Source organism: Microtus pennsylvanicus, chromosome 9 (genome assembly GCF_037038515.1).
Source record: "Microtus pennsylvanicus isolate mMicPen1 chromosome 9, mMicPen1.hap1, whole genome shotgun sequence".
Taxonomy (NCBI): domain Eukaryota; kingdom Metazoa; phylum Chordata; class Mammalia; order Rodentia; family Cricetidae; genus Microtus; species Microtus pennsylvanicus.
This window is the reverse complement of record NC_134587.1, coordinates 85,116,029-85,141,971: the sequence shown is the minus strand read 5'-3', so window position 1 is coordinate 85,141,971 and position 25,943 is coordinate 85,116,029. Positions and strand designations below refer to the sequence as shown.

Genomic DNA, 25,943 nt, shown 5'->3' with positions numbered 1-25,943 from the left:
TTAGGAAAAAAATACTGAGGCCTTCTTGACAGAAACAATACACATTGCCCGTAAGTCAGTTTCTGTGCAGTGGCTTTGTTTGAGAGGAAAGTGTCGTACAAAGCCTTGGGGGAAGAGTTTTGGTTTATTATTTGGCACATTTATAAAGCATATTTGATGGCTTGCTTTCTTTTTTAAACTTAATTTTTTATTAATATATCATTTGCCTGTATTAGGAGATATGGTATGATAGTTAAGTGTCTATGAGTGCACCAACTAAATCCAGCATTTTCCCAACTGGTGCTGTTCTCTGTGCCACATGAGGTTGACTGCTTTGTATTTTTCTCTTTTGTACCTCAGCTCCCATATCTGTTAGACAGTATTGCTACCTACCATCTTTAGGTTCAAAAATCTTTTGTTTGATATAAGATGGTTTTGCAAGAACTTGGACATCATATCCTTTACCAAAATGGGAGCTGTTGGCTCAGACCAAAGGGGCAGTCTTGTCCTCAGACTGCCTTTTCGGACTGCAGCCTCAGACTGCAATCTCAGACTGGGACTGTCTCCACCAAACCTCAGACTGCACGGAGCTCCTGTCTCCTGCCTTATATTCCTCTCTCCACCCAGCCATATTCCTGTCTCCACCTCCCTAGTGCTGGGATTAAAGTCCTGTGATCCCAAGTGCTGGGATCACCTTTGTGTGAGCTCTGTTTCCCCTTCAGACAGATTCAATCTCATGTAGCCCAGGGTAGCCCTGAACTATCAGAGTCCTCTGTCTCTGTCTCCAGATTAAAGGTGTGTGCCTCCACTGCCTGGCCTCTAGTGGCTTGGCTCTGCACTCTGATCTTCAGGCAAGAAGATTTATTTGCTAAAACACAAACAGAATATTGCTACTTGCCATGTTGATTTTTTTTGTCGCAAATAAATGTGAGCTGTCTCTGCTTTCTTAATGGACTTGCCAAGTTCGTAGTGAGGTACAGCTACTCTACAAAAGCTAGGAAGCAACAGCCATCTGATCAAACATCTGGATGCTAACGTAAAAATGGCTGGTTATCTTAAGAGCTCATCTGTTGGATGTCTTTTCTTCCACCCTTGCTGAAATGGCTGTTGATTCCAGCTTGTGTACCAGTCTATAAAATTCTGTTTAATGAATGGTTAAAGTTGCAGTAGCGTCTTGTCTGGGTGCCTGCCTTTGGAAGGTAATTGTTCTCAGTTAGTACAGTTGAAGCCATTTGAATTTCCCTAAACTTGGGCCTATGTAAGTGTTAACAAAGTTCTTGATGTTCTATGTGTAGGCTTTTATTAGTCTGTGTGTCTGTCTGTCTCTCTGTGTGTTTCGCCTGTCTGTTGAGACAAGGTGTCATTTTATAGCTCTCACTGGCCTGGAACTCGCAATGCAGACCAGGCTATCCTCTAACTCTCAGAGATCTATCTAGTTCTGCCTTTCAAGGCCTGGGATTAAAGGTGTGAACCACCCTACCAGGCTGTGAGTAGTGTCTAGAAAATAAAAACCGAAAGGAAAGCGCTGAGAAATCAGAAGTGATTTCAGAAATATCAGACAGCTTGGCATCCTTCGACTGGAACTGTGTTATGTGGCTAAGTTTTCCTCCATGGCACTTGGCGGAGTCGTCACCTATGCCACACATCAGTTTATTGTTCAGAATCCTCCTTTCTTGAAGAATCACATCAGCTTTACAGTGTGCCCAACCACAAGACCTGTGATGTGGCTGTTGACCACCAAACACTTGAGCTGTGACTCTAAAATATGTAACAGATTTCAAAGCTTAGTTTGAAAAAAATAATGAAAATATTTCATTTTAAATATTAACTACTTAATACATGAGTACATTATATGAAATGAAATATGTTATTCATTTTGCCTGTTTCTTTTTAGTCTATCAATATGGCTAGCGGGAAATGTAAAAACACATGTACCGATTTTCATGTTTCTATCAGATGCACCAGCCTAGAGCTAGAGATAGACTGGAAATCGCCCAGTGACGGTGACGGGCCGCGTGTGCTGATCTGTATGAGGCTGGTGTGGGGGACTGTTCTTGTATTAGTTTTGGGGTATTATTAGGGACAGAATACTGAATATATTCTGATATTGAATGTAAAGAATCATGGCCCTGTACCACGTTTTAAGCACTAATGGGTAAGGAACCCTAAAGATTATAGTTAACTTGAGTATGAGCAGCTTCTACCTTTAGTTGTGGAGACAGAGTGTCTTAGGGTAGAGTAAACGTGGCAATAGTGCCTTTTGTTTACTCAGGTGAGCTTTGGGGTCTTCCTGAAGAAGCCATGACCTGGGCCCAAGTGATGATTGAGAGGATTTTCTGTATTCTGTGTTTTTAAGTGGGTTAGCATCAATATCAAATATTTAAGAGTTAGACTGTATGGGACCCAGACATTCTGGTTAGAGGAGAATCTTTTAAAAAATGTGCTTTCCCTTGTTCTGTTTTCCACTCTGATTCTGTTCTAAACGGTGACCTGCCTTGACGTTTACAACTTGACCTCGCTTTGCTTATTCCGCAGTGTTCGACTACAGCTACAGAGACTACATTCTCTCCTGGTACGGGAGCCTCAGCAGAGATGAAGGACAGCTCTACCATCTGCTCTTAGAAGACTTTTGGGAAATTGCCAAGCAGATTCGCCACAGGCTGAGTCACGTGGATGTGGTTAAGGTTGTCTGTAATGATGTTGTGAAGGCTTTGCTCGCTCACTTCTGTGACCTGAAAGCTGCCAATGCCAGGTAAGTGTGTAATGCCCGCAAGCCCACCCCTTCTCACTAAAACAGCACTGGGGGGGGGGGGGTGTGAAACAAAGCAATGCTTAGGAATAGTCTGAAATAGACCGAACTAGAAAAAAAAAATCATTCTGAGTGAGGTAACCCAGAAAACCAGAAAGACAAACACGAGCCTTCATCCAGTAACTGATGGAAGCTGATGTAGAGATCTGCAGCCAAGCACTGGGTCAAGCTCCTTGAGCCCTGTGGAAGAGAGGGAGGAAGGATTATAAGAGCTGGGGGAGAGGGAGGAGCAGGATCATGATGGGGAAACCCACAGAGACAGCTCTCCTGAGCTAGTAGAAGCTCATGGACTCTGAACTGAGAGCTGGGGAGCCTGCATGGGAGTTACCTAGCTCCCTCTGAATGTGACAGTTGTGTGGCTTGTTCTATTTGTAGGATCCCTGGCAGTGGGGCCAGGATTTACCCCCGGTGCATGAACTGGCTTTTTGGAGCCCATCCCTATGATGGAATACCTTGCCCAGACTTAATGCAGTGGGAGGGAGTTGGTCCTACCTCAACTTGATAGACTCTCCTTGGGAGGCCTTACCTCTCCTAGGAGTGGATGAGGGGAGACAGGCAAGGGGAGGGAGAGGGAACTGTGTTTGGTATGTAAAATGAATTAAAAAAAGAAAGTAAAAAAAGATATAAAATTGCATATAATAATAATAATAATGATAATAATAATAAAAGGCCGAAAAGGACTAGTGTGCGAAGTTGGCTGCCGACCTGCCATTTCAGCTTTAGTGTGGATCAGGGGAGGACAGAGGCTTCTGAATCTCCACAGTAACTCAGTGAGGAGCCAGACTACCGAAGTGTGAGATCAGAAGTTTCATTTTCAGTTGCTGAGTCTGTAGTACGTTGCTGCAGTGGCAACAGCAAATTAACATGTCCCACTTTCTGTATTTATTTCTCTATCTTCTTTACTAAACTCCTATTCAGTAGGGCAAATCCAAGTCTTGGGCTCACTGTTACACTTTTGTTAATGGTACCCCTCCTCCCATAGCCATGATTTCTGTTCTTTTACTTTTGGATATAAAATTTTTAGTGCCTTTTCTTTAAAACAAACAAACAAACAAACCAGTCAGCCTGCTTGACCTGGAATGCAGGCATTTTGAAGGGAAATAGTCACAAGTACTTGCAGAGTAGATTTCTTGGTAACTTTGTAGTAGAAAATCGCCTTCTAGACACATAGTGGTTTTGTGAGTGGTTCACACAATGAGCTGATGATAGGCTAGCCAGCACGGTAATGAGCTTCCAGTATTGCTGTGTGCAGGGCCTAGGACTGGATATAGCTACTGATGCCTTTCCTTCCCCAGCAGCCTGCACAGCACCTCCAAACACTATGAGAGCTAGCCAGCAGGGAACATGTCCTCGTGGCAGTAGCCCCGTGGAGTGCCTCTGGACTCCCTGGTGGATGGCTCAAAGGGAGGTATCTTGTGCCTGGCATTGAGATTTCCATTTAATAACCTGTATCTTCTGGCATAAGCATTGTCTACACATGCAAGGTATTTCAGCTCCAACTCCCCTTTAAAAAGAATATATATATAATTCCTTGGGTTGAAAATCCGTAGGTTTACATATAGCTTTTCCACGTACCCTTGATTTTAAAGAAAGCCACCTGCCATTACCTCATCATCTCCCCATTCCCCTACCTGTTTCCGTGTCTGCCTCCACTGTCCCCTTCTCTAATTTTTTTAAACCACATTTTTCTTTTCTATTCATTTGTTGAACAACTTGGTTGATTCCATTTTTTAGCTATTGTGACGTGAGAGGCAGTGGACATGGATGAGCAATGTAACTATTTTCAACAGTGCTGCAGTAAGCGGTGGCATGCAAGTGTTCCTTATATGTTGTCGTGTAGCCCGTTGAGTATAGCCAAGGATGGCGTATGGTTGGTTCCTATGGTCGATCTAATTTTAGGGTCTTTTTGAAAAAGAAGATTGTGTGTGTGTGTGTGTGTGTGTGTGTACGCACGCGTGTGTGTGCGTGTGTGTGTGTGTGTGTGGTGTGTGTGCACGCACATGCAGGGTAGTCAGAGGACACCTTTTCCAGAGTTGACTCTTTGTTCCCACCTTTTGAGGCGGGGTCTCTTGTTTGTCTTGGTGTAGTATGCACATGAGTTTCAGATGATTTTCTTGTCTCCACCTCCTATCTTGCCATAGAAGAGGCTGGGACGATAGCCATATACCCTTGTATCTGGCTTTGTACACGGCTTTCTGGAGTTGAATTTAGGTCTTGTGAGGCAAGCCATCTCCTGAGTCCTGATTTTTGTGTTTTTGAGGAACTCTACTACTGACTTCTCAGGGACTAGCCTCGTTCACAGTCCCAGCATTGCACTGTGTTCCCTGTTGAGCGTGCCCTTGCTAGCCAGCATTTGCTGTTTCCGGTTTTCCTAGTGACTGCTGTTCTGACTTGCTTGTGTAGTTTTGATTTTTATCCTTCTAATAGCCAGTGATGTTCTGAAACTGATTGTTAGAGGAGCTAAGTGTTAGTGCTTGTAGGCGCTAATTAGAGAACTGGCTTCATTTTGAAAAATCTTGTACAGAGGTTTGTTAAGCCCCGGTGTTATGCCAAAAAGCTCCATGTATGCATATTTGCTGGGAACTTGGTTTTTGAAAGACTTCAGCAGGGTTATTTTCTGTGCTAAGAACTGATGTGGGAGTCCTCTCTGTGTGCTGTGACTACCATTAAGGAATAAAGAAACTGCTTTGGACAGAACTTAGGTAGGCAGGGAGAGCTAGGCTGAATGCTAGGAGAAAGAAGGGCAGAGTCAGAGAGACGGCATGGAGCCGCCACCAGAGTCAGACATGCCGAAACTTTACCCATAAGCCACTGCTACATGGCAATATACAAATTCATAAAAAATGGGTTAAATTAACATGTAAGAGTTAGCCAATAAGAAGTTAGAGCTAATGGGTCAAACAATGATTTAAATAATACAGTTTCTGTGTGATTATTTAGGGTCTAAGCAGGGATTGCTGGGAACCAACAAACAGCCTCCCACTACATTTGGCGCACCAACGTGTTGAACTAAATCCATGTAAAACCTAAAAAAGCTGTTAAGCCCCTGTATTGTGTCAAAAAGCTCTGTGTATGCATATTTGCTGGGAACTTGGATTTTGGAAGACTTCAGCAGGGTTATTTTCTGTGCTACGAACAGAGTATTTTTCTAGGCTTGTTGGTAGGATCTTAAATTTGTATTATACTCCCAAGTAAGTTCAAGGATGATGAATTACAGCACATATAACTTACACGTAAGTGTGGTCCTACAGAAATAAGTAGCTCTGCCTGTTGGGATATGCAGTTGTTCCGAGTAGCACTGGGATGATGCCCAGCTCCCTTTTTTTTTTTTGCTTTGTCGAGACAGGGTAAAAGATTCTCAGCATCGGTTTCCTCAGAAGCAGTAGGTAGCTCACATTCTCCTCTCAGAAGCACTGCAGTGTGAGTTTATCACATGACAGCCCCTGGCAGTGGACCTGGTTGCTAAGAGTGGCAGCTCTCCACCCTCACATAGTTTCTTCCTACGAACTGCCTTCCCTCCCCAGGTCTGCCAGCCTCAGGCTGACATTCCCACTGCTTTCCCGCATGCTGCCCCAGTGTTTTGCAAGCTGTTCCTCTGTGATGCATAGTGAGAAGTCCATTTCAGCTGTGACTCACTTCCATGAATTGGTACCCTTGTTACCTGTGATAACTAATGCTTTTTTCTTTAACATTTTATTTAAATGTCATTTGAGACTAAGTCAGTTTTACTGTCTTATTACTTGGGCACAACCTGTAGTCTGAAAAATGTTACCATAGGACAGTGAAGACAGAATTTCTTCCCTGAGGATAGCCCCACAGTCGTAAAAGCTGCCGAACTTGAAAGTGCTGTTGTTTGTGTGGTTTAAGTCTAGTGATGCACTTTAGTCCCCCTGCCTCGGCAGGTGACAGCTGATCACACAGCCCTTACAGCCCTGAGCTCAGTGAGATCACACTGCTGGCTTGCAGTTGGCCATTTACACTATGGAATGGGAAAATAGTTTTGGTCGGAATTTTGTCCTATAGAGAACCAATTATTACTCTCCAGCTCCTCTAACTGAGTCCATTAAATTCATCAATATTTACGATATCAGATATTTAAACCAAGAAGCCTTTAAAGTAGAAGTTCACATTGTATTCCCTTTGGACAATCCTGATACACGTGGGAGTGAAAGAGAAGAGTGACACTGGATGTGATATAGTCACCACAGAGATCCATCCCAGGGTCCTGGGAGCACACTCTCCTCTGTGTTGTGACAGTGTGTGAATTAGAAAGGGAACCGAAGAGGTCACTTCCCTATGGTCTCTGTAGCTTACACCTTCTGTCAGAGTTGTTACCCCTTTGCACTGTCTTTTATTGTTATGTAGTCTGCTGTGGTACTACAGCTAAAGTATTTCATGGTTCTGCCCAGCTAACAGTTGTCAAAAGACTCGTTGAATTCAAGGAAGCTTGTTTTGAAGTGCTTAAGTTACACTCATTAGAGGACTGTCTTTGAAATGTTTATTTCAATTAGAAGAATAATAGGTTTAAGAGAAAAGGACAAGTGGCTAGGATACATAGTGGGTTTTTGTTTGTTTGGTTGTTTGGGTTCAAGACAAGGTCTCTCTGACCTCAGGGAACCCTGATTGCTCTTCGAGCAGGTGAGGGAGGGGGACTTGATGGGGGGGAGGGGGAGGGAAATGGGAGGCTGTGGCGGGGAGGAGGCAGAAATCCTTAATAAATAAATAAATTAAAAAAAAAGAATATTGTATACATAATAAATAAATAAAATAATTTTTAAAAAAAAGAGAAAAAAAGACAAGGTCTCTTTGTGCAGCCTTGACTGGCCTGGTCTCTGTAATCAGTCTGGCTTGAATTTACAGAGATCCACCTGAATCTGCCTCCCAAGTGCAGGGATTAAAGGCATGCGCCACCATCTCCCGGCTGAAATCTAGTGTTTCCCTGAATATCTAAGTTCACCATGAGAGTGTATCTTTCACTGAGATGCTTACAGCTTCTGAAACTGTTGCTTTAGAAGATGATGTAGATATTGTTGTAACTAAGACATCAGAATGACAGAGAGAATTGATTCCGCACCAGAAGTGCTGACTCTTCAGACTTCTAGGGTTTTCAATTTTCTTTGTTCTTTGTTTTCTCCTGTATCCCAGGCTGGCCTTCCACTCACTATGTAGCAGAACTTGGTGCACTAGGTAACACTGAACAAATGAGCCCCAACCCCTAGTTTCCTATTCCTTGTTATTCTAGTTGTTGATAAAAATGTAGAGAGAGAGAAAGAGAAACCTACTGCCATTCTCTTTAGTTACAGATACTGGAAAGAATGCCGGTTACTTACTAGTCTTTCATATGGGTGATTTGTTCTTGAGAACGACTGTAGCATTGTACAGAGCACACAGGTAGGCCTGCTACAGTGAGTGTAGGGTTTTGATGGTTGTGTGCCTGTCTGACAGCCCCGGGTGACAGCCCCGGGTAACAGTAGGGTTTTGATGGTTATGTGCCTGTCTGACAGCCCTGGGTAACAGTAGGGTTTTGATGGTTATGGGCCTCTCTGACAGCCCAAGGTAGCAGTAGGGTTTTGATGATTATGGGCCTCTCTGACAGCCCTGGGTAACAGTAGGGTTTTGATGGTTATGGGCCTCTCTGACAGCCCTGGGTAACAGCATTATTGTTTGAAAATCTCACTGGTAGACAGAGCTCATGGTCTGTCGAATGACATGGGTGGCCTGGGGAGCACACCCTTGAGACGGTGGCTGTCAGGAGAATAATACATTGCCGTAATAAAAGCTGCGCATCCTTTGCCTGACTGTTAAGCGGTTCTTGGATGCAGATTTCCGGTCAGCCTGTTTTCATTTCCAGCCTGTCCGTCTGCTGCCGTAAACCGGTCCAGATCACGCTGAAGGCTTGTTCTGCGTCCTCTTTCCTTGTCCCATCTGTCTAGTTTCAGTACGGCTCAGAAAACCGAACTGATTGCCTTTCTACCGTTAATTCAGTAGCATTTTTAAATTCCACAGTCTCCTTAAAGATCTGTGTTTTGTGCGCCCGTCAAGCACAGGCATGTTGTTAGAGGAGAACATGTCTTTATTCACATACTGTCTATTTCTGGCGTGTTCTCCCTTCCCATTGCAATCTCTGATTGCAGTGCAGCACAGCACACACTTGAGAGTGGGACAGATGGAGTGGAGCTGTTTCCACCATGTATCTGTCTGTGACTTCATCCAGCTGTGCTTGTTCAGCTCCTCATTTTCTTGGCTACAGTGGAGGTGGTGATATCTACCTCGCGGTGTAGGCGGGAGGGCTAAGTCAATCACACCGCACCTGTCACATCAGCGTCACTGAGCTTTTGCTACTCAAGGAGCAGGAACTGGAGGTGACTAGTAGGAACTGCAGAGAGCAGAAGGCTGCTCCCCACGGGCAGAGGTCGGATGCAGCCGAGTCGCATTACAACTTGCCTGAAGCCAGGTAGCCGCCATTGCTTTGTGAGCCTCTCTTGGCTCGTAAGCACTTTGGACGCCCACCTGGCAACACTGACACACCTGCTCACAGTGTGCAGAGAGATGCTAGAGTCAGGTGGGAAGTTTTCCAGATGGCGAGCTTATTGGACCAGCCTTCTCTGGCCTTTGGCCTTCCCAGTTTTCTCCTAGCCCAGCTCTCCGGAAATAGGGAAATCTGGGCCGTTCTTCTGACCACACAGGTCAGCTGATGCATAGGCTCAATATCATCTGAAGAAGTGTCTCTTGGAAAAGTAGATTTTCTCCTGGCCAACCTCCCCCGGTAAATATTAACTAAATGCATATAAGTTATTGTAGAAGGCTTGAGATGGCCAAGGAGTAGCCTCTCAGTGTTTACAGCCCTAGGGACAGCGTAGCTATAGTTTAAAACAAATGAAGGTGCCTGGAGAGGGAGATACTGGGGCTCAACCCAGGGTCAAAACCATCCTAGTTAAATGATCTACTATTGAGCTGCAGCCCCAGGCCACCTCTCCTTTAATAACGGTCTTAATAAGTTATGAAGGCTGGCATTGACCTCATTCTGTGGCTCTTGCAGGCCTTGAACCTGTGGCTGTAGGCCTGGTACCATCTTTTCTGGTTTGGCCATTTCTGTGCTTTTAAAGATAGACTCTTACAGCCTCCACTGCACTGGAACTCCTTATCCTCTTGCTGCTACCCCCCAAGTACTGATTATATATGCACGCACCATCGTGCTTTCCTCCAGGGGCTGTTTAAAAAGTCAACATGGAGGCCAGAACGGAGAGTGTCTATCTAGGGTGCAGGAAACTTCTCTTTGTTGAAAAAAAAAACAGCCTATAAGCAGGGCACACTAATACATACCTATAACCCCAGAACTGGGAGGTAAAGGTAGAAGGATCGAGGTTTGAGTGTTATCCTAATGATGTGTAGCAGATTCAAGGCTAGCCTGGGCTCCAGGAGACCCCACCTAAACAAAATAAATAATTAAAAATAAGATCAGCATCAGCGGGGGCGGTGTGTGTGTGTGCACGTGTGTGTGTGGAGCCTTACTCTTCAGATGTCTTCGTGTTGTTGGGTTCGCACACAGGACAAGTCCCTTTAGCCTGTTACAGCAGACGGGGGGGTGCTGTTCCTTTTGGTGTGCATATCCAGTTAGCCCAGCCTCTTGTGACAAGTCACAGTGCCCTCCTGAGAGGCATTAGTCGTGACGATGCCAGTATGCACTCCACGTTTCGTTTCCTGTGCAGTCCTTAATACGTTTCCTGTACTCTGCAGTGTTTGCTCAGGATTGGCCTCTCGTTACTACAGAAATGTATTTCACAACACTTTGCCACTTAGCTGTAACAGAAGATAGTAGAAAAATTAGCATTCCGAGATGCCATGGGAAAGGAAAATGTAGAATGTTCTTTCTACACTCTTCAATCAGATCTTCAAAGTAGTAGTCCTACAATGGGCTTCCTGCTGCCGGGGATCCGTGGCCCAAAGCCGGAAAGTACCCAGGAGCCCACAGATGCAGTTTGCCATCATGGTTGGGAGCACTAAGTGACAGGCCCTTTTGTCCACAGAAATAATCCAGGCTTAACTGTCCTCTAATTTCTTCATCAAAAAGGGTGGCTTATGATACTGGCTTATGCTTTATTTGTTGTTTTTGAAAAACAGCTTTAAATCACATTTAGGACATCTGAGAGCCTGTTTGGAGGCTCTGTCAGGAGAGCACAGCTTTTACAGGCCCCTGACTGAAGGTTGCTCCTCTTCTGTATGGGGAAGATCCTTCCTTTGAACTGCATGCACAGCTTCAGGCTGGACGCACATGCAGAGGTGAGGGAGAAAGGGGACACCTCCCTAGCCACTCAGATCAGCTGAATCAGTCCCAGCCATCAGTGGTGTGACAGATGTTAGAGCCAGGTGGCTCACAGGTTGGTGGATTACACGTTTCCTCTTCAGCAGTTGGGGCAGACAGGGGTGGATCTCTGAGTTTGAGGCTAGCCTGATCTACATATTGAGTTTGATGCCAACCAGGGCTACATAGTAAGACCCTATTTCAAAAAATGAAAATAAGGAAATAAGATTCATCTGGAAACTTGAAGGTAGCTTAGTTAAAGAGATACTCAAGCTGGTGTGAGCTGTTGCTGCATTTGGACATTGCTATGCTCTCTGGTGCTCCTTAAGGTAATTATGGTCGCATCACTTGAAGATGCCAGGCCACACAGCCTACTTTGTTTTCTGCTGCTGTGTAAACACTGACCAAAAGCAACTTGGGGACAAGAGGGTTTATTTGGCTTACCCTTCCTGAACACTGCTGAGGAAAGTCAGGCCAGGAGCTGAAGGAAGGCCTCAAGGCAGGAACTGAGGCAGAGACCCTGGAAGGCACCATTTATTGGCTGGCTCTCCAGGCTTGCTCAGCTTGCTCTCTTCTATAGCCCAGAACCATCTGCTCGGGGGCAGCACTGCCCACAGCAGGCTGGGCCTTCCCACGTCGGTCATTAATTAAGAAATTGCTCTCAGGGGCTGGAGATACAGGTTAGTGGTTAAGAGCATTGTTGCTCTTCAGAGGACCCAGGTTCGATTCCCAGCTCATAGAGGTTCACAACCACCTGTAATTTCAGTTACAGTGTATCCAACACTTTCTTCTGGCTGTCTATGGCACCAGGCATGCACGTGGTGCACGGACATACATGTACGCAAAGTATCCATAAACATGAAATAAAATAAAAATAACTTTAAAAATAGAAAAAAATAACGAAAATGTTCCCAGCAACATGCGTACAGGCCATCGGAACGCGGATAAATGCTCATTTATGCACCTCTTCCTGGTGACTCTAGTTGTGTTGTGTTTACAGAACCTCGTGACCACATCACACATCCACATCTACTCCAGCACGTGTTCTCCAGATTATGCCATGTTTAAGAAAAGTAGGATTGGAATGTCTGATGAGGCAGCAGTTAGTAAAGTCAATATTTATACATAATGATGGATAATTGAATTGTTTCTGTAAATTTCTTTATTTTTTGATTATTTTTTTCAGACATGAAGAACAGCCAAGACCTTTCATGTTGCACGCATGCTTGAAGGATTCACGTGATGAAGTAAGATTCCTTCAAACGTGTTCTCAGGTTCTGGTGTTTTGTCTTCTCCCTGCAAAGGATATCCAGTCTCTCAGCTTACGTATAATGCTCGCAGAAATTCTCACAGCAAAAGGTAGACTTATAAAATTAATACCACTTAGTGTGATGTGTGCAAACCATTGTGCTATATACTGTGATTATATTTCATATAACATCTGTGTAGATCTTAAATATTTTGGAGCATGTATGTGGGTTGTAAGGCATTTTAGACATTTCAAGTTTAATTATTACATAAAGGCTTTGGCCATATATGATAAACTTTAGCCGGGCGGTGGTGGCGCACGCCTTTAATCCCAGCACTCGGGAGGCAGAGGCAGGCGGATCTCTGTGAGTTTGAGACCAGCCTGGTCTACAAGAGCTAGTTCCAGGACAGGCTCCAAAGCCACAGAGAAACCCTGTCTCGAAAAACCAAAAAAAAAAAAAAAACACTTTAAAAGTTTATATGCTATATTGCCAATGCCATTAATTTTGACACAGGAAGGCCACTTTTCATGTATGCATGGGAAATACTCATTTAGAATAGGTTTTGGGTTATCCAGGCCAGCAGCACATATATTAAGGAACCCCCACACAGCACCCATGCACACCAACTCTGACTAGCATTTACTTCTTATATTTTTCTGTAAGTTTCAGTGGTATGCCGCTAAAGTTAATTGTACAGCTAAGTACTTAACCAGAGGAAGACCTGGAAGAGGGGCAGGGAAATGGCCGAGTGGTTAAAATGCTCACTTTGCAAGCGTGAGGACTGGAGTTTGTAAAGCCAGACATGGCCCACACTTCTGCAGCCCTAGTCCTGGGCACAATGTATCCTAGGGCCTCGTTGGCCAGCCAGTCTAGCCAAAGCAGAAATCCAGGTTCCGGAAAGCCAAAGCAGAAATCCAGGTTCCGGGAGACCCTGTCTCACACAGTAGTTGGGTGGAGCAGACAGAGGACACTGAATGTTGACCTCTGACTTCCAGATGCACACAGTACATTCATACAAGGGGAGAGGGTATGGATGAAGACAGATGGAAGGAAGAAAACATGACTTAAGACAAATGTTCCCTATGTAAGAATCTTAATAAGAGAAATACAGGGATTGAATATCTCCTTTATCTAACAACAACAACAACAACAATAATAATAATGTCTCCTTTATCTTTGCCCATCAGCTGAAATGCTAACCACTGACAAGGGGACTTTAAACCTAGTAGGGTGGGTTTGTAATGGTGTTCTTCACTTAAAGAACTTCCTCCCCAACATCTGCTTTGAACACTTGGGAACACTGACATCTTTTTAGTAGATTAACCTGGTGAAAACAATGAATCTTACAGAAAAGTGAGGAAAATCAATGTACTTAATTTTGACACTTTTCATAGCATTGTGAGTTCCAAAAGACTTCTTTCCATTGTTCTTTCCGTGCATTTATTAAAACAAGCATGGGTTATACCACACATTAATTATACAGAGGGATAAGCAGTCCTGTGTGTGTACGTGTGTGTGTACACACATGCACATTTTGAAAATACTCAGATTATGAGAATTCCTCCTGTTTGGCTGGTGGAAAATGTTTCCCACATACATTCCAGTTATGTGCTGTGGAATCTGTTTTCCTAAAGAAGAGTATGTTTTTCAGTGGCACTTTCTCTTCTTTCCTCTAGTCTTGAAGCCAGCAGTGGAATTACTGAGTAATCCTGACTACATCAACCAGATGCTGCTTGCCCAGTTGGAGCACAGAGAGCAGATGAACGAGCACCACAAGAGAGCCTACACATACGCTCCTTCTTACGAGGAGTTCATCAAGCTCATCAATAGCAACTCTGACGTGGAGTTCCTGAAGCAGCTCAGGTACTTAGCTGGTAATGATAGCACCGCAGCGAAGGCGCTGATGGTCATCCCTTGCCTAGCTAAGCTGTGTGTCTGTGGGGGGTGGTTGTGTGTGAGGGAGAGAGAGAGAAAGAGTGTGCCTGTGCGCTTGCACATGCTCACACACAGGGAAGTGGAAATGAAGGCAGTCCATAAATTTTCTTCTTTAGTGACAGTCACGTTTGTTCAGCTGCTCTTTAATAGAGGAATTAGGATTAATTATTTCAAGTCATTAAGTTTTCCTGTTGTTTTAAATGACAATGTAGAACATTGTGTTGATTTTCATTTGTCTTAGAAAATGAAGAGGCTAGGGCCTGGGAACAAGGGCTTCCCGACTAAATTATTTTGAGAAATAGCGTTTGAAAATATTGCACCTCACCTATAAGGGAGGGTATCTTTGAGATGTTTTTGGGTGTTTTTCTCATAGTATAGGCATATGTACTGTGATTATTTGGTGTCATATTGTTTGTGACTTTTCTAGGCCTTTTTTCCCTACTGCCCTTTTTGTTTTAATGTTCCCAAGTGGTAATGGGAAGAAAAGGAAACTCTGGCACATCAATTTTCTTTTTGTTAATAATTTTGGTAAATCATTAATAAGAAAGTAAAATATTGACCCAAAATTGGACATTTGAATTGTTCAGAGATGTTAGATATGCCATCCTTCCTTTGAACGAGGGTTGGCAGTGAGATGGCCTGGATATGTAATCTTCGTCTCTGGGTGATTCACCACCTCGGAGACATGCCATGTTCTTAACAACTGTGTCAGGGTTGGCCTTGGTCTCACCAGTGTATAAGGCCCAGTTCTATCGTATAGCTTTGTCTATAAGTAATATTATATCTATGAACATTTTATTTGGGCATCTTATTTATGCATCTCCTCTCATGCATAATAGTAAATGTGCCAAATGGTAAAGTATTGTATCACATATTTTATATATAATATTACGTATTATCTATGCCTTAATCAACGAATTCCATCTTGAGAAGTCTAACACTCTAGCCACACTTATTACCCTAAATTTACAGGTTCTGCCCACTTCTAGATTCATGGCTTCTTTTGAAAAACAACTCATAGAATCAGGTGGGGTAGCACATACTCGGATCCCAGCACTCTGGAGACTAAGGTAGGGAAGGGCAACCTAGCGAGACTCCATCTCAATAAAACAAAAAGAAGAAACCTGGCAGTCACACGCTTGTGTTCTTCTTCTTTCTAAGCCCTGTATTTACACTGAGCTATTTCTCTGTCTGGGAGAGCTGTTCAAACCTGTACTTGTATATTCATCTGACTTTTTGGTGGTTTTTTTTTTTGAGTCAGGATTTTTATGTGTAGTCCTGGCTCTCCTGGAACTCACTCTGCAGACCCAGACTGTCCTCCAACTCAGAGGTCTGACTGCGTCTGCCTCCTGAGTGCTGGGATCAAAGGTGTGCACCACCGCCGTCTGTCCATCTGACATTTTTAACTGACTTCTTGTGTGCTGTGTGTGGTGTGATCATCCTCTATGGAATTATCATTTCTCCAAAGACACTGTTTAGGGGCAGATGATGATACCTGATGTCCAGAAACGTAAAAGTCTGAATTCTTAACCAGTTTTCTTCTAGTAAAGATTTTCCAGAAGAAAATCAGATATAGACAGTTTGGCAATGCCAGGCAAGTTTAGGATAGCAGTCTAGCGTCCCAAGTGGCAGATTAAGTGAAGCCATCACTGTTCTCTGCTGTTCTAGACCTATAGATAAATCTTGTATTTTGTATACAAAAGGATTCTGGTACAACAATCTGGTGACATAGTCAAGCGTGGTAACAACTTTTCAAAGTGATTTTAAAAATCAGAAATAATCATTTTAAATGATCAAGAACTGATTTTTTTCATAGGGCAGCCCTGCCTTCTAGTGTTTGAAGCAGGGTTTCTTGTTTGTTCCTGTGTGTGCCAGGCTAGCCTAGGCTTATAAGCTTCTAGGGAGTTTCTGTGTCTCCACCTTCCACCCCGCTTTGGCAATGCTGAGGTTGCAGATGCATATTGCCTTGCCTGGCTTCATGTGGCAAGTGCTTCTACCCACTGAGGTGAGTCTCCAGCGCTGTCTGCTGGTTCCATAGGACCACCTGCCATTTCTGCTATGAAATCAACAGTGGTAAGGATCAGTATTTCTACACAGATGTTCTAGATGCATTTATGTGTATGAGCATTTTGCCTGCATAGATACACACCATGTGAGTGCCTGGTACCCTCAGATGCCAGAAGAAGGCATTGGATCTCCTAGAACTGGAGTTACAGATGGTTGTGAGCTACCATATGGGCGCTAGCAGCTGAACTCAGGTCCTTGCACGAACTGCATGTGCTTTTAACCACTGAGCCCTCTCTCCAGTCCCACAGTTTATCCCTAAAATGTGCTAGCCAGATGCTTAAAGTTTGCCACCTAGGAGAACTGCCATTAAACAAGAAAGCCATGGCGTCTTCTGTAGTAAGAACACAGCAGACGGCTTCAGTTGGCCGAAGATTACACTGGAAATTCAAGTTCTGCTTTTCTACTTTCTTCCCTCATATGTGTGAGAACTTAAGTCCTCTTCATCTCATAAAGATGGCAGCATGGGAGGATGGCATACCAGGACTCCTCAGTAGAGAGACCCAGACAGCAGAACTGCTGGCCTGAAGGGTGATTTTTTTTTCCTCTTCCACAAATGGCGGTTTAATTCACACGCCATAAAACTCGTCATTTTAAACTGTACAGTTCAGTGGTTCTCGTAGTGTGTTCCAAGACTGCGCAACTAATGCCTCTAATTCCAGGATAGTTTTACTGTCCTCCAGAGAAGTGTCTCTTCCCGCTCCCCTCCTCCTTTCAACTCTTGGCAGCCACTAATCTGCTTTCACTCTTCGTTCTCTGCCTGGCCTGAGCATTCATCTGAAGGCCCCTGGGCAGCATGTGTCTGGCTGCTGTACTCAGCACAGTGCTGTCAAGGTTGACCAGCGCTGTAGCATGCCACACTCCTTTCCTACCCACACTGTTGGCTAGAACAGTGCCAGTGGATGAACGGGATCACATCTTACTTGCTCACCCATCAGACAGTGGATGGGTTTGGGGTATCTGCCCTTTGAGCCACACTGAGCCTACAGTGACTCTTCAGCAGCAGCGTCCGTGACTGTCCAGAGTAAGGTAAATGCTGCGCACTCCTCCTTCCCTCTTCCTGCACCACGTGGCCCTGGAGAGTGCTTGTCAAGGAGGAGCCACGGGCACAGACGCCACAAGGCCCATCGTCTTCTGTGTCTACTTCTTGATCTCCTTGGTGTTCTTAGGCTTTGTTTACAGTGTAAGTGAGAACTTGAGTTCTCTCCGTCTCTAGTAGGAAGAGGACTTGGGGTGCTCTGATGATCAGATAGCCACACCCCTAAGCAGTTAGTCTTTTAGACACAAAATACATTTTCAGGTTTAATTAAGTTGGAGTAATGGCTAAGTCTAGTTGGATGGCACTTTTTTTTTTTTCTTTTTGACGTCTACCCATCTACCCTTTTAGAAACTTTCAGTGCCAGACACACATCTTGGAAAATTCGTTCCTGTCTTTTTTTAATACAATCAGAATTTCTCTATTGCTTCTTAGCCTTTTGGCTAAGGTCAAGTATAGAACAGTTGAAATCCCTCTTACATAAAATTGTTGAGAAAGGGGGCAGATAGAATAATGATACATGAAGGGACTAGAGAAATAGCTCAGTGAGAATTGGGGGTTGAATCCCCAGCACCCACATAAAATCTGGATGGCTATGGCAGCTTCCTTGCACTCCCCATTGGCAGTAAGTGGGGGGCAGAGATGGGGAATTGTTGGGCAAGCAGGCTAGCCAGGCTATCTCAAATGATGAGCCTTGGGTTTAGGGAGAGACCCTAGCTTAGTAATAAGATAGGGAGCATTGAGAAAGAACATAGCATCAGTCTGGGTCCTCCATGTGAAGACATGTACATGAAGCTCCCACACATGTGAGCACATACATCAAATACACATAAAAATAGTGCATGAAAATGTCACAGAGAAAGCTATTTGGGATGATAAATTAATTTTTAAAAAAACTGTTTTTTTTTCTTTGAAAAGTCATATGGATCTGGCAATGTCAGCTGTGGGGGGCATGATAATCCAGATGTGTTCTCATCCCTTCAGCAAGCTTGACAAAGACCCATGAGAGAAAATACCACAGCAGGCATTTTTCTTAATGATATTGTATGCATTCAGAGTCACCTTTAGAACACCCGTGAAAATGCCCCACATCCCGGGGCACCTTCTCTTGGCAGCTCTTTGGGCTTTGTTGCATAGAATTTCAGGTGGTTCTGTTTGACATGCGCTGGAGCATCCTTTACCTGTGAGGATATCCTAGGGACAGAGCTGTGACTAGCCTTTATTCTCTGGACCTTGTGCAGCAGTATCTGCAAAGGACCCCCAGGATGACTGTAAGAGCAATTACCGCTCTTCAAGATATAGATGACGTTGTCTACATAATCTTTGTACTTGGTCAATTACTATTTGATATAAAGGCTCGGGTCTGCTGCCTGTTACTGACTGTCCAACTCACTTTTCATTAGCTGCTTGTCTAGTCGATGGAGCTCAGACTTATCAGTCTGCAAACCCTAATGGAGCTGCTTTCTTTGATTATAATCAGAACTCTTTAGATGTTTCTCTGGTGCCATTAGAGTACTCTGCTGTCTAGCTTTGTTAGTGCTCAGGTCACTGTTTTCATATGACTCCTGGAAGCTGAAGCTCTGCTGCCCCAGGCCGCGAGTGTGCTTTATTTAGTCTAAGGAGCTGATGCAATCGTTTAGTTTTATATATTGCATCTTTGGGAGGTGATGCGTGTTTTCTAAAGGAAAGAAAGTCACTTGATTCGTTTAGGCTGGAATGCATTTAAAAGATGAAGCCAACCCTTTGAAGTAAGTATTTATAGTTTGGGGATAATGCGGTTATTTTCTGTGATGCTTTCATGGTGTTATTAGGATAGTCCTATGGGATTTCTAGGGCTAGAGACAATCTTTGCCTGTGCATAGACTTGTAGCCTGTAACCCTGTCAGGGACTATATACTAGACTTATCCAAGTTTTACTAAAACGACTCTTGAATATCCTTCTGCCCTTATAGCTGCTTCCTTTTCTTCTTCTATAGGACCAAGAATTTGAAGTGTCAGTGCTATGGTTAGGCTGGGACAATACTGTGAACTTTTAATGGTTTTCTGGAAGTAATGGTCAGTACTGCTGGCCTACAGGAATCAAATGTGAATAGCATCTTAGCTGCAGGACACTAGAGAACAGATGCATAGGAGTCCCACTGCTGGTGTCGGTGGCGAGAAGCAGAGCTCAGAGTGCAGGTGCAGCCACTAGTGACACACACAGTCAGGACCATACTAGCAAAACAACTGAATGTTTTTTTATTTTGTAGATGAAGTAGAGTCCAAGTTCACAGTGAAGGAGGAGTGAAAGGTTCTGCCATCACAGAGCCGTTAGCAAAGGAAGGGACAGATTGCGGCCCTGGGCAGCATCCAGGGCTTGTCTGTATTGGGAGTTCTCCAATGTATTGTAGAATGTACTTGAATGAAATGTATTTGTTCCTCCACAGAAACATACAAATACCTGAACTTTCTGCTAGGATTTTTCTCTAGTTTGTCTTGTGAGTGTATTAGCGAGTCAGGCTTTTGTCATTGTCAGAAGCAGTACCTGAAATGAGCAGACTGAAGGAGGAAAGATTTGCTCCAGTTTTAGTCCCTGGTCTTTTGGCTCTGTTGCTTCCGGCAAAGTCTGATGAAGCAGAACATTAGGGCATGGAGCATATGGTGGAATGAAACTCTCACCTCATGACAGACAGGAAATAGTCGAAGGTGGGGGCAGGCACAAGACACACCCTTCAGCAACATGACCCTGGTGACCTACTTCCTCCCACCAAGTCGCACTCCCTAGTAACTGTATCATTAACCCAGTGGTGAAGCTCTGGTACTTCAGAACCCAGTCACCGCTCCACAGTGCCATCCGCTGGAGTCCAAGCCTCCCACCACATGAGTCTTTGGGGGCTGTTTTATATTTACCCCACAGTGGAGAGGAATGGCCATCGGTATTTTAGAATTCTCCCCAAGCCACTGCAATGCATATTGACAATCTCTTCTTACGTAGCATGTTTCCCCCATGCTGCCAGTCTGAAGTCTAGATAGATGTCATGGTATGTGTTGAAAACAGATTGCGTATATGACGACTCTGTCAAGGGTGTATGTATCATAGGGTCATACTGCTGTGATGAAACACCATGACCAAACCAATTTGGGGAGGAAGGAGTTTTTTCAGCTTACACTTCCATATCACAGTTCATCATCAGAGGACGTCCGAACAGGACGACAAGCAAGGCAGGAACCTGGAGGCAGAAGCTGATGCAGATGCCATGGAGGGGTGCTGCTTACTGGCTTGCCCCTCCTTGCTTGCTTGATGTTGTTTCTCTCTCTTTTTTCTGGTTTTTTTTTTTTGTTTGTTTTTGCCATTTTAGACAGGGTTTCTCTGAGTAGTACTGTCTGTCCTGGAACTCGCCATGTAAACCAGGCTGGCCTCGAACTCAGAGATCCACCTGCCTCTGCCTCCCAAGTGCTAAGATTAAAGGCGTGTGCCACCAATGCCCAGTCCCAGCCTGGTTTCTTATAGAACCCAGGATTACCAGCCCAGGGATGGCACCACCCTCCCCTATCAACCATTAATTAAGAAAATGCCTTACAGGTTTGCCTGTAGCTTGAGAAATGGAGGCATTTTCTGAGCTGAGGCTCCCTTCTCCCTTATGACTGTGGTTTGTGTCGAGCTGACATAAACTAATCAGCACACTATTGTCTGGACACTTCTTCCTTTTACCGTACTTTTTGTGATGGAGCAATGGTGTCTTTATTACTGATCATTAGCCTTGGGCCTCTCTGCCATGGTAAACTCTACCTTTGAGGCTAGATAATTCATCAAGGTGAGGGGTTTATTCTGTATTGTAGAACGCTCAGCAGCATACCTAACTGATACTTGATGCCAGTATTACCCTGCAGCCTTACCAACTAAAAATGCCTGTGGACATTGTCAAATGATTCCTGGATGCAGAATATTGCCCTTGAATGAGAGTTGCTGAATTAACTACATCTTGGGATTAGATTCAGCTGGAAGTCAAAGAAACCCCACCAAATGATGATGGCTTACTCAAACTTCAGCGTTGCTTCCCAGCTTTAAGGTTCACTCAACAAGTAACATTTCTGCATGGGACGGTATGCATTGTGGTTAGTGTGGTAAATTATGAAACAGTTGTCACAGCAAGCTCACCAACACCCATCACTTCATGCTGTATTGTATTTCTGTGCTGAGAACACATAGGGTTGAGTTTTTTTTTTTTTTTTTTTTTTTTTGGTTTTTCGAGACAGGGTTTCTCTGTGGTTTTGGAGCCTGTCCTGGAACTAGCTCTTGTAGACCAGGCTGGTCTCGAACTCACAGAGATCCGCCTGCCTCTGCCTCCCAAGTGCTGGGATTAAAGGCGTGCGCCACCCGAGTCTTTTAGCAAATTTTGAGCCGGTAATACAGTGTTAATGACTGTAGTCACGTGATTTACCTTAACACCCGAGAACTTACTTGCCTAATGTAACTGGCCCCTTGCATCCTCATCCCTTAGAGCGTTGATTTGCTCTCTGCTTTTATGTGTACGTGTGTGTTTGTTAGGGAGGCCAGACTTTGAGTTGGGTGTCTTCCTCTTATCCGAGACAGGGTTTCTCACTGAACCCGAAGCTTAGCAGTTGGCTGAACTCACTGGTGAGCAGGCCTTCAGGAACCTCCCTTGTCGAACTTTCTAGCTCTGGGATAATAGGTGCATACTGCCACATCTGGCTTTCTACTTGGGTGCTGGGGACCCAAAATCAGTCCGTAAGCTTGTGAACAAATATTTAACTCAGTGAGTCATCTTCCAGCCTGAGTCTGACCTACTCTTCCACCTTGAAAGGAGCATCGTGCAGTACTTGTCTGTGTTTGCCTTATTTCACTTTATTAGCACAGTGTTTTCCAAGGTAATCTGTTGTCACCGATGACAGTATTTACTTCTTAAGATTGTACAATAGGCATTTGGGATTAGTGCAGGGGCTCCAACGGCCATGGTGCTTTGCCTCCTCCCAACTCAGTGCTTTGCTATCTTTAGGGCTTCACAGAGAGTTCATTGTCTAGAATGACGTCCATTACATCCTACTTCCAGGGACAAGTCAAAGGCAAGGATAGAAGGTACTGACGTGTTTGCACTAGTATTTGTTAGCGAAATTTCTGGGAGCTACTATATGGCATTTCTGTGTATATTTATGTTTGTCTAGAATATCCTACTTTGTACAGCCACAGACTTGTTTTTTTTTTAATGAAGGATTCTATTGCTAAGGGGTAAAGAATAGATATGGTATAAGCAATTAGCTAGTTGTGCTACTGTGTAGTGACATTTCACTTGTGTTTTAATAAATAAAGCTTGCTTGAAGATCAAGAGTAAAACAGCCCACTGGTCAGCCTTATAGACCAGACAGTAGTAACACACACCTTTAATCCCAGTAGCCACGCTAGTTTTGCCATAGAAACTGGTGGTGCCTGCCTTTAATCCCAGCCCTAGAGAGGATTATAAAACAGGAAGAGACAGCTCTCAGACAAGAGTCTCATTCTGAGATTTCTGGAGGTCAGATCACCATTTCGGACTGAGGTTGCGGTAAGAGCCAGTGGCTGGCTGCTTTGCTTTTTGGGTCTTCAGGTTGAACTCCAGTTTCTCTCCCTGAGTTTTTATTAATTGTGCATTGTTTACTGTATTCTATGCTTATAGTTTAGTGAGACAGAATAACTGTTTGTCATGCTAGCACTAGAAAGATGCAAGTTTTCTGAACTGGACATTTGCCAAACTTAAAGCTATTTCAAACAAATTCTCATAAAGGGGAAACTTTTTAATCTACTATTGTTCAGTGTCTAACATGCTATTTATTAATCCCAGTGTTGTGTTCTTTATAAATCATAATCTTACCTGGTTATTCATGTAAATTAGGTAATATTATTCTCATTCAGTTATTAAAGGAAGTAAAGTGACTCAGCCAAGATCATATAGTCAGTAAGAAGAGCTGGGACCTGAGCTCAGGACTACTTGACTTTAAATTTCATATTTAAAGTCGGGTGACTTCTAGCAGGAAGATAGAAAGCATCAGGTCCAAGGCCCAGGCTCCTGGGGATCACTGCGAGTCTTTGCTGTGAAGAGCGCCACCAATGGTACCCTCACCTGTTACTAAGACAGCAGTGGGCTGCCTGCTCATCACCACCACGTTCTTTAAGTTCTAGATTTATTTCTGACCCTTTATTTAAAAAGCAAGACGAAGTCAAATCAGTTTGTATGGAGAACACTTTAGAATGTTTAAAATTATGGGGATGGAAGGTTATGAAAATGGTCATGTCCCCCCACCCCCTACGCTGACATTGAGGGGCTATTTCCTCTTGGCTAATGGGCAAGGGCGTATTGGATGAGCAACCTCAGCACTCAGAATTTGCAATCGAGTGTTTTTTTTCTTTTAAGTCTCAAAATTATTTTGGTGCTGTATTAGGTACGTTTGCATCATTATGATCAAAACCACTTGAGAGAAACAGCATAAGGGAGGAGAGATCACTGGCTCATTGTATCGGGGATGCCACGCGGTTGTCTTGAGTATCTCCCTTTATGGTGGCTGGAGCCTGTGACAGCTGTTTACGTTTTGGTGGACTGGTAACAGAGGGTGCTATTTGGTACCAGGGGTGGATAAAGTTCAGAAATGTACTCCTGGTGACCTAATTCTGCCATCCAGGTCCTCACTTCAGAAGCTCCACCACCTTCAAAATAGTGCCACAAACTGGAGACCTAGTACTTTAGATGATGAAATCTTTGGAGGCTATTTCAGATTCTAAGCACAGCTCGGCATTTGTACGGGAAGATAATACATTGAAATTATTTAAATTGCATGCTTTTGTGAAGAACATAAATTACTTGAACACTTAACTGTTTTTGAACAATGACGCTCAAAACATATTGTGAATTATGAGCAATAAAGTAAGATTACATTGTAAAGGACATAAAAGAAGAGATTGAGCATTCTTCAAGACAACCTCCTAGAGCGCGTTAGAAAATCAGTAAGCAGCACAAACTGCTAAGCAGACAGCTAGAGTGGGTGGACAGGGGATGAGAGATCAGTATACAATAGTGACTCCTGGAAACATTTTCTGAAAAGAACATATGAGTATAAACTTAGTTTTAAGGAACCACAGGATGATGTGGGATTTTGTAGGAAAATAGGCTCTGAAAATCTTTTTGTTTTCTATAACGTAGAAACACATTAGCTTGAGAGTGGAATTCCTTCTGTTGGTGTTTTCAGCAGCAGAGGGCACAGGGGCAAGCTCATTTTGGGTGAGGAGGAAAGAGAAGTCAATATTGCAACGTGAAATGTGAAGGAAGGAAGTTCGTTATTTCTGCAACTGAGAGGATTCGTTCTGTGCTTAGGTCTGGAACAGCGCTGCACTGTGGATTGGGATCTCCACCTCATGGGTAACCACCCACTACAGTTTGTGCACAGCGCTGCACTGTGGCTTGGGATCTCCACCTCATGGGTAACTAACCACCCACCACAGTTTGTGTACAGCACTGATTGATAGCTGGAGCCATTACTGTTATTACAGCCTATAGGGCAAAGACTACATACAAACCAGTTTGCTTTTGTTGTGAACACTCACCAATTAGTAGTTACTAACTGAAGTGCATGTAGCACCCAGTTTGGGGGCTAGATGAGGCTCAGTAATAAGCCCCCTTCTTTTTTCTTTTTCAAGACAGGGTTTCTCTGTGTAACCTTGGTTGTCCTGGAACTCACTTTGTAGACCAGGCTGGCCTCGAAGTTACGGAGATCGACTTGTCTCTGCCTCCCGAGTGCTGGGATTAAAGGTGTGCATCACCACTGCCCAGCTGACAGTACCCTTCTTTATTCTGAGATCGGAACCATTTCAGAGTCATGTAATGAGGCAGAGGTTAAATTACAGTTCGATTACTGGTAGATGATTGAGAACTCATCCTTCCATGTGTAAGCCGCATACTCTCTAACACAGAGGCGCAGGAATAGTTTGTCATTTTCTGACTAGAAGAGCTGGACCAGAATCAGCCTCCCGTATCCCTGCTTCTGCCAACTTCCCCATCTCCCTGGCAGACCCAGTGTCTTCCTCGAGCTGCCCTCAGAGGAAACATAGCCCTCAAGAGGAAGGTGAGACCCAAGGCATGCTTCGTGTGCTCTGTCCCTCTTCAACTGTGACCAAGTTAAACCCCCTTCTTCACGGGGGAGGAGTGAACTTCACAGGGGACTGAGAGACACTGGAGCAGACCTTCTTAGAGTCAGAAGGAAGCAGCCTGAGTGGGGACAAGTGGTTTTCCCTTCCAGAAGGAAGCAGTATTGAGTTCCCGCAGCAGCAAATGGAGAAATGGAGTTGTGGCACTCTAGTTACATTAGCAGCTGGTTTTATGTGGGCTGAGAATGCTGGCTTTGGGGAATTTGCCAATTTCTGCTGCGGGCACAGCCATTCTCAAGTCACCAACATGTTGTCGTTGAATATGGAGTTGGGAAGAGATTGTAATTGTAGTCTTTTATGAATGTAGTATTTCCATGCTAATATAATAGACAAAGTAATCTCATGGGTGATGTTACTAGTGTGATGAATAAAATTGTTAGGAGATGATGATGCTTGCT

The 25,943-nt window shown here is 44.0% G+C and overlaps 1 protein-coding gene across 2 annotated transcripts in view; it reads left to right on the top strand.

Moving 5' to 3' along the window:
- Nucleotides 1-25,943, top strand: part of Snx25 (sorting nexin 25) — a 103,979-nt gene that overhangs the window by 27,797 nt on the left and 50,239 nt on the right. For both annotated transcript variants that reach the window (XM_075986708.1, XM_075986707.1), the window contains exons 3-5: nucleotides 2,515-2,731; nucleotides 12,277-12,449; nucleotides 14,017-14,203. In XM_075986708.1, the coding sequence (XP_075842823.1) occupies nucleotides 2,515-2,731; nucleotides 12,277-12,449; nucleotides 14,017-14,203 (577 nt within the window). The remainder of the gene's footprint in view (nucleotides 1-2,514; nucleotides 2,732-12,276; nucleotides 12,450-14,016; nucleotides 14,204-25,943) is intronic.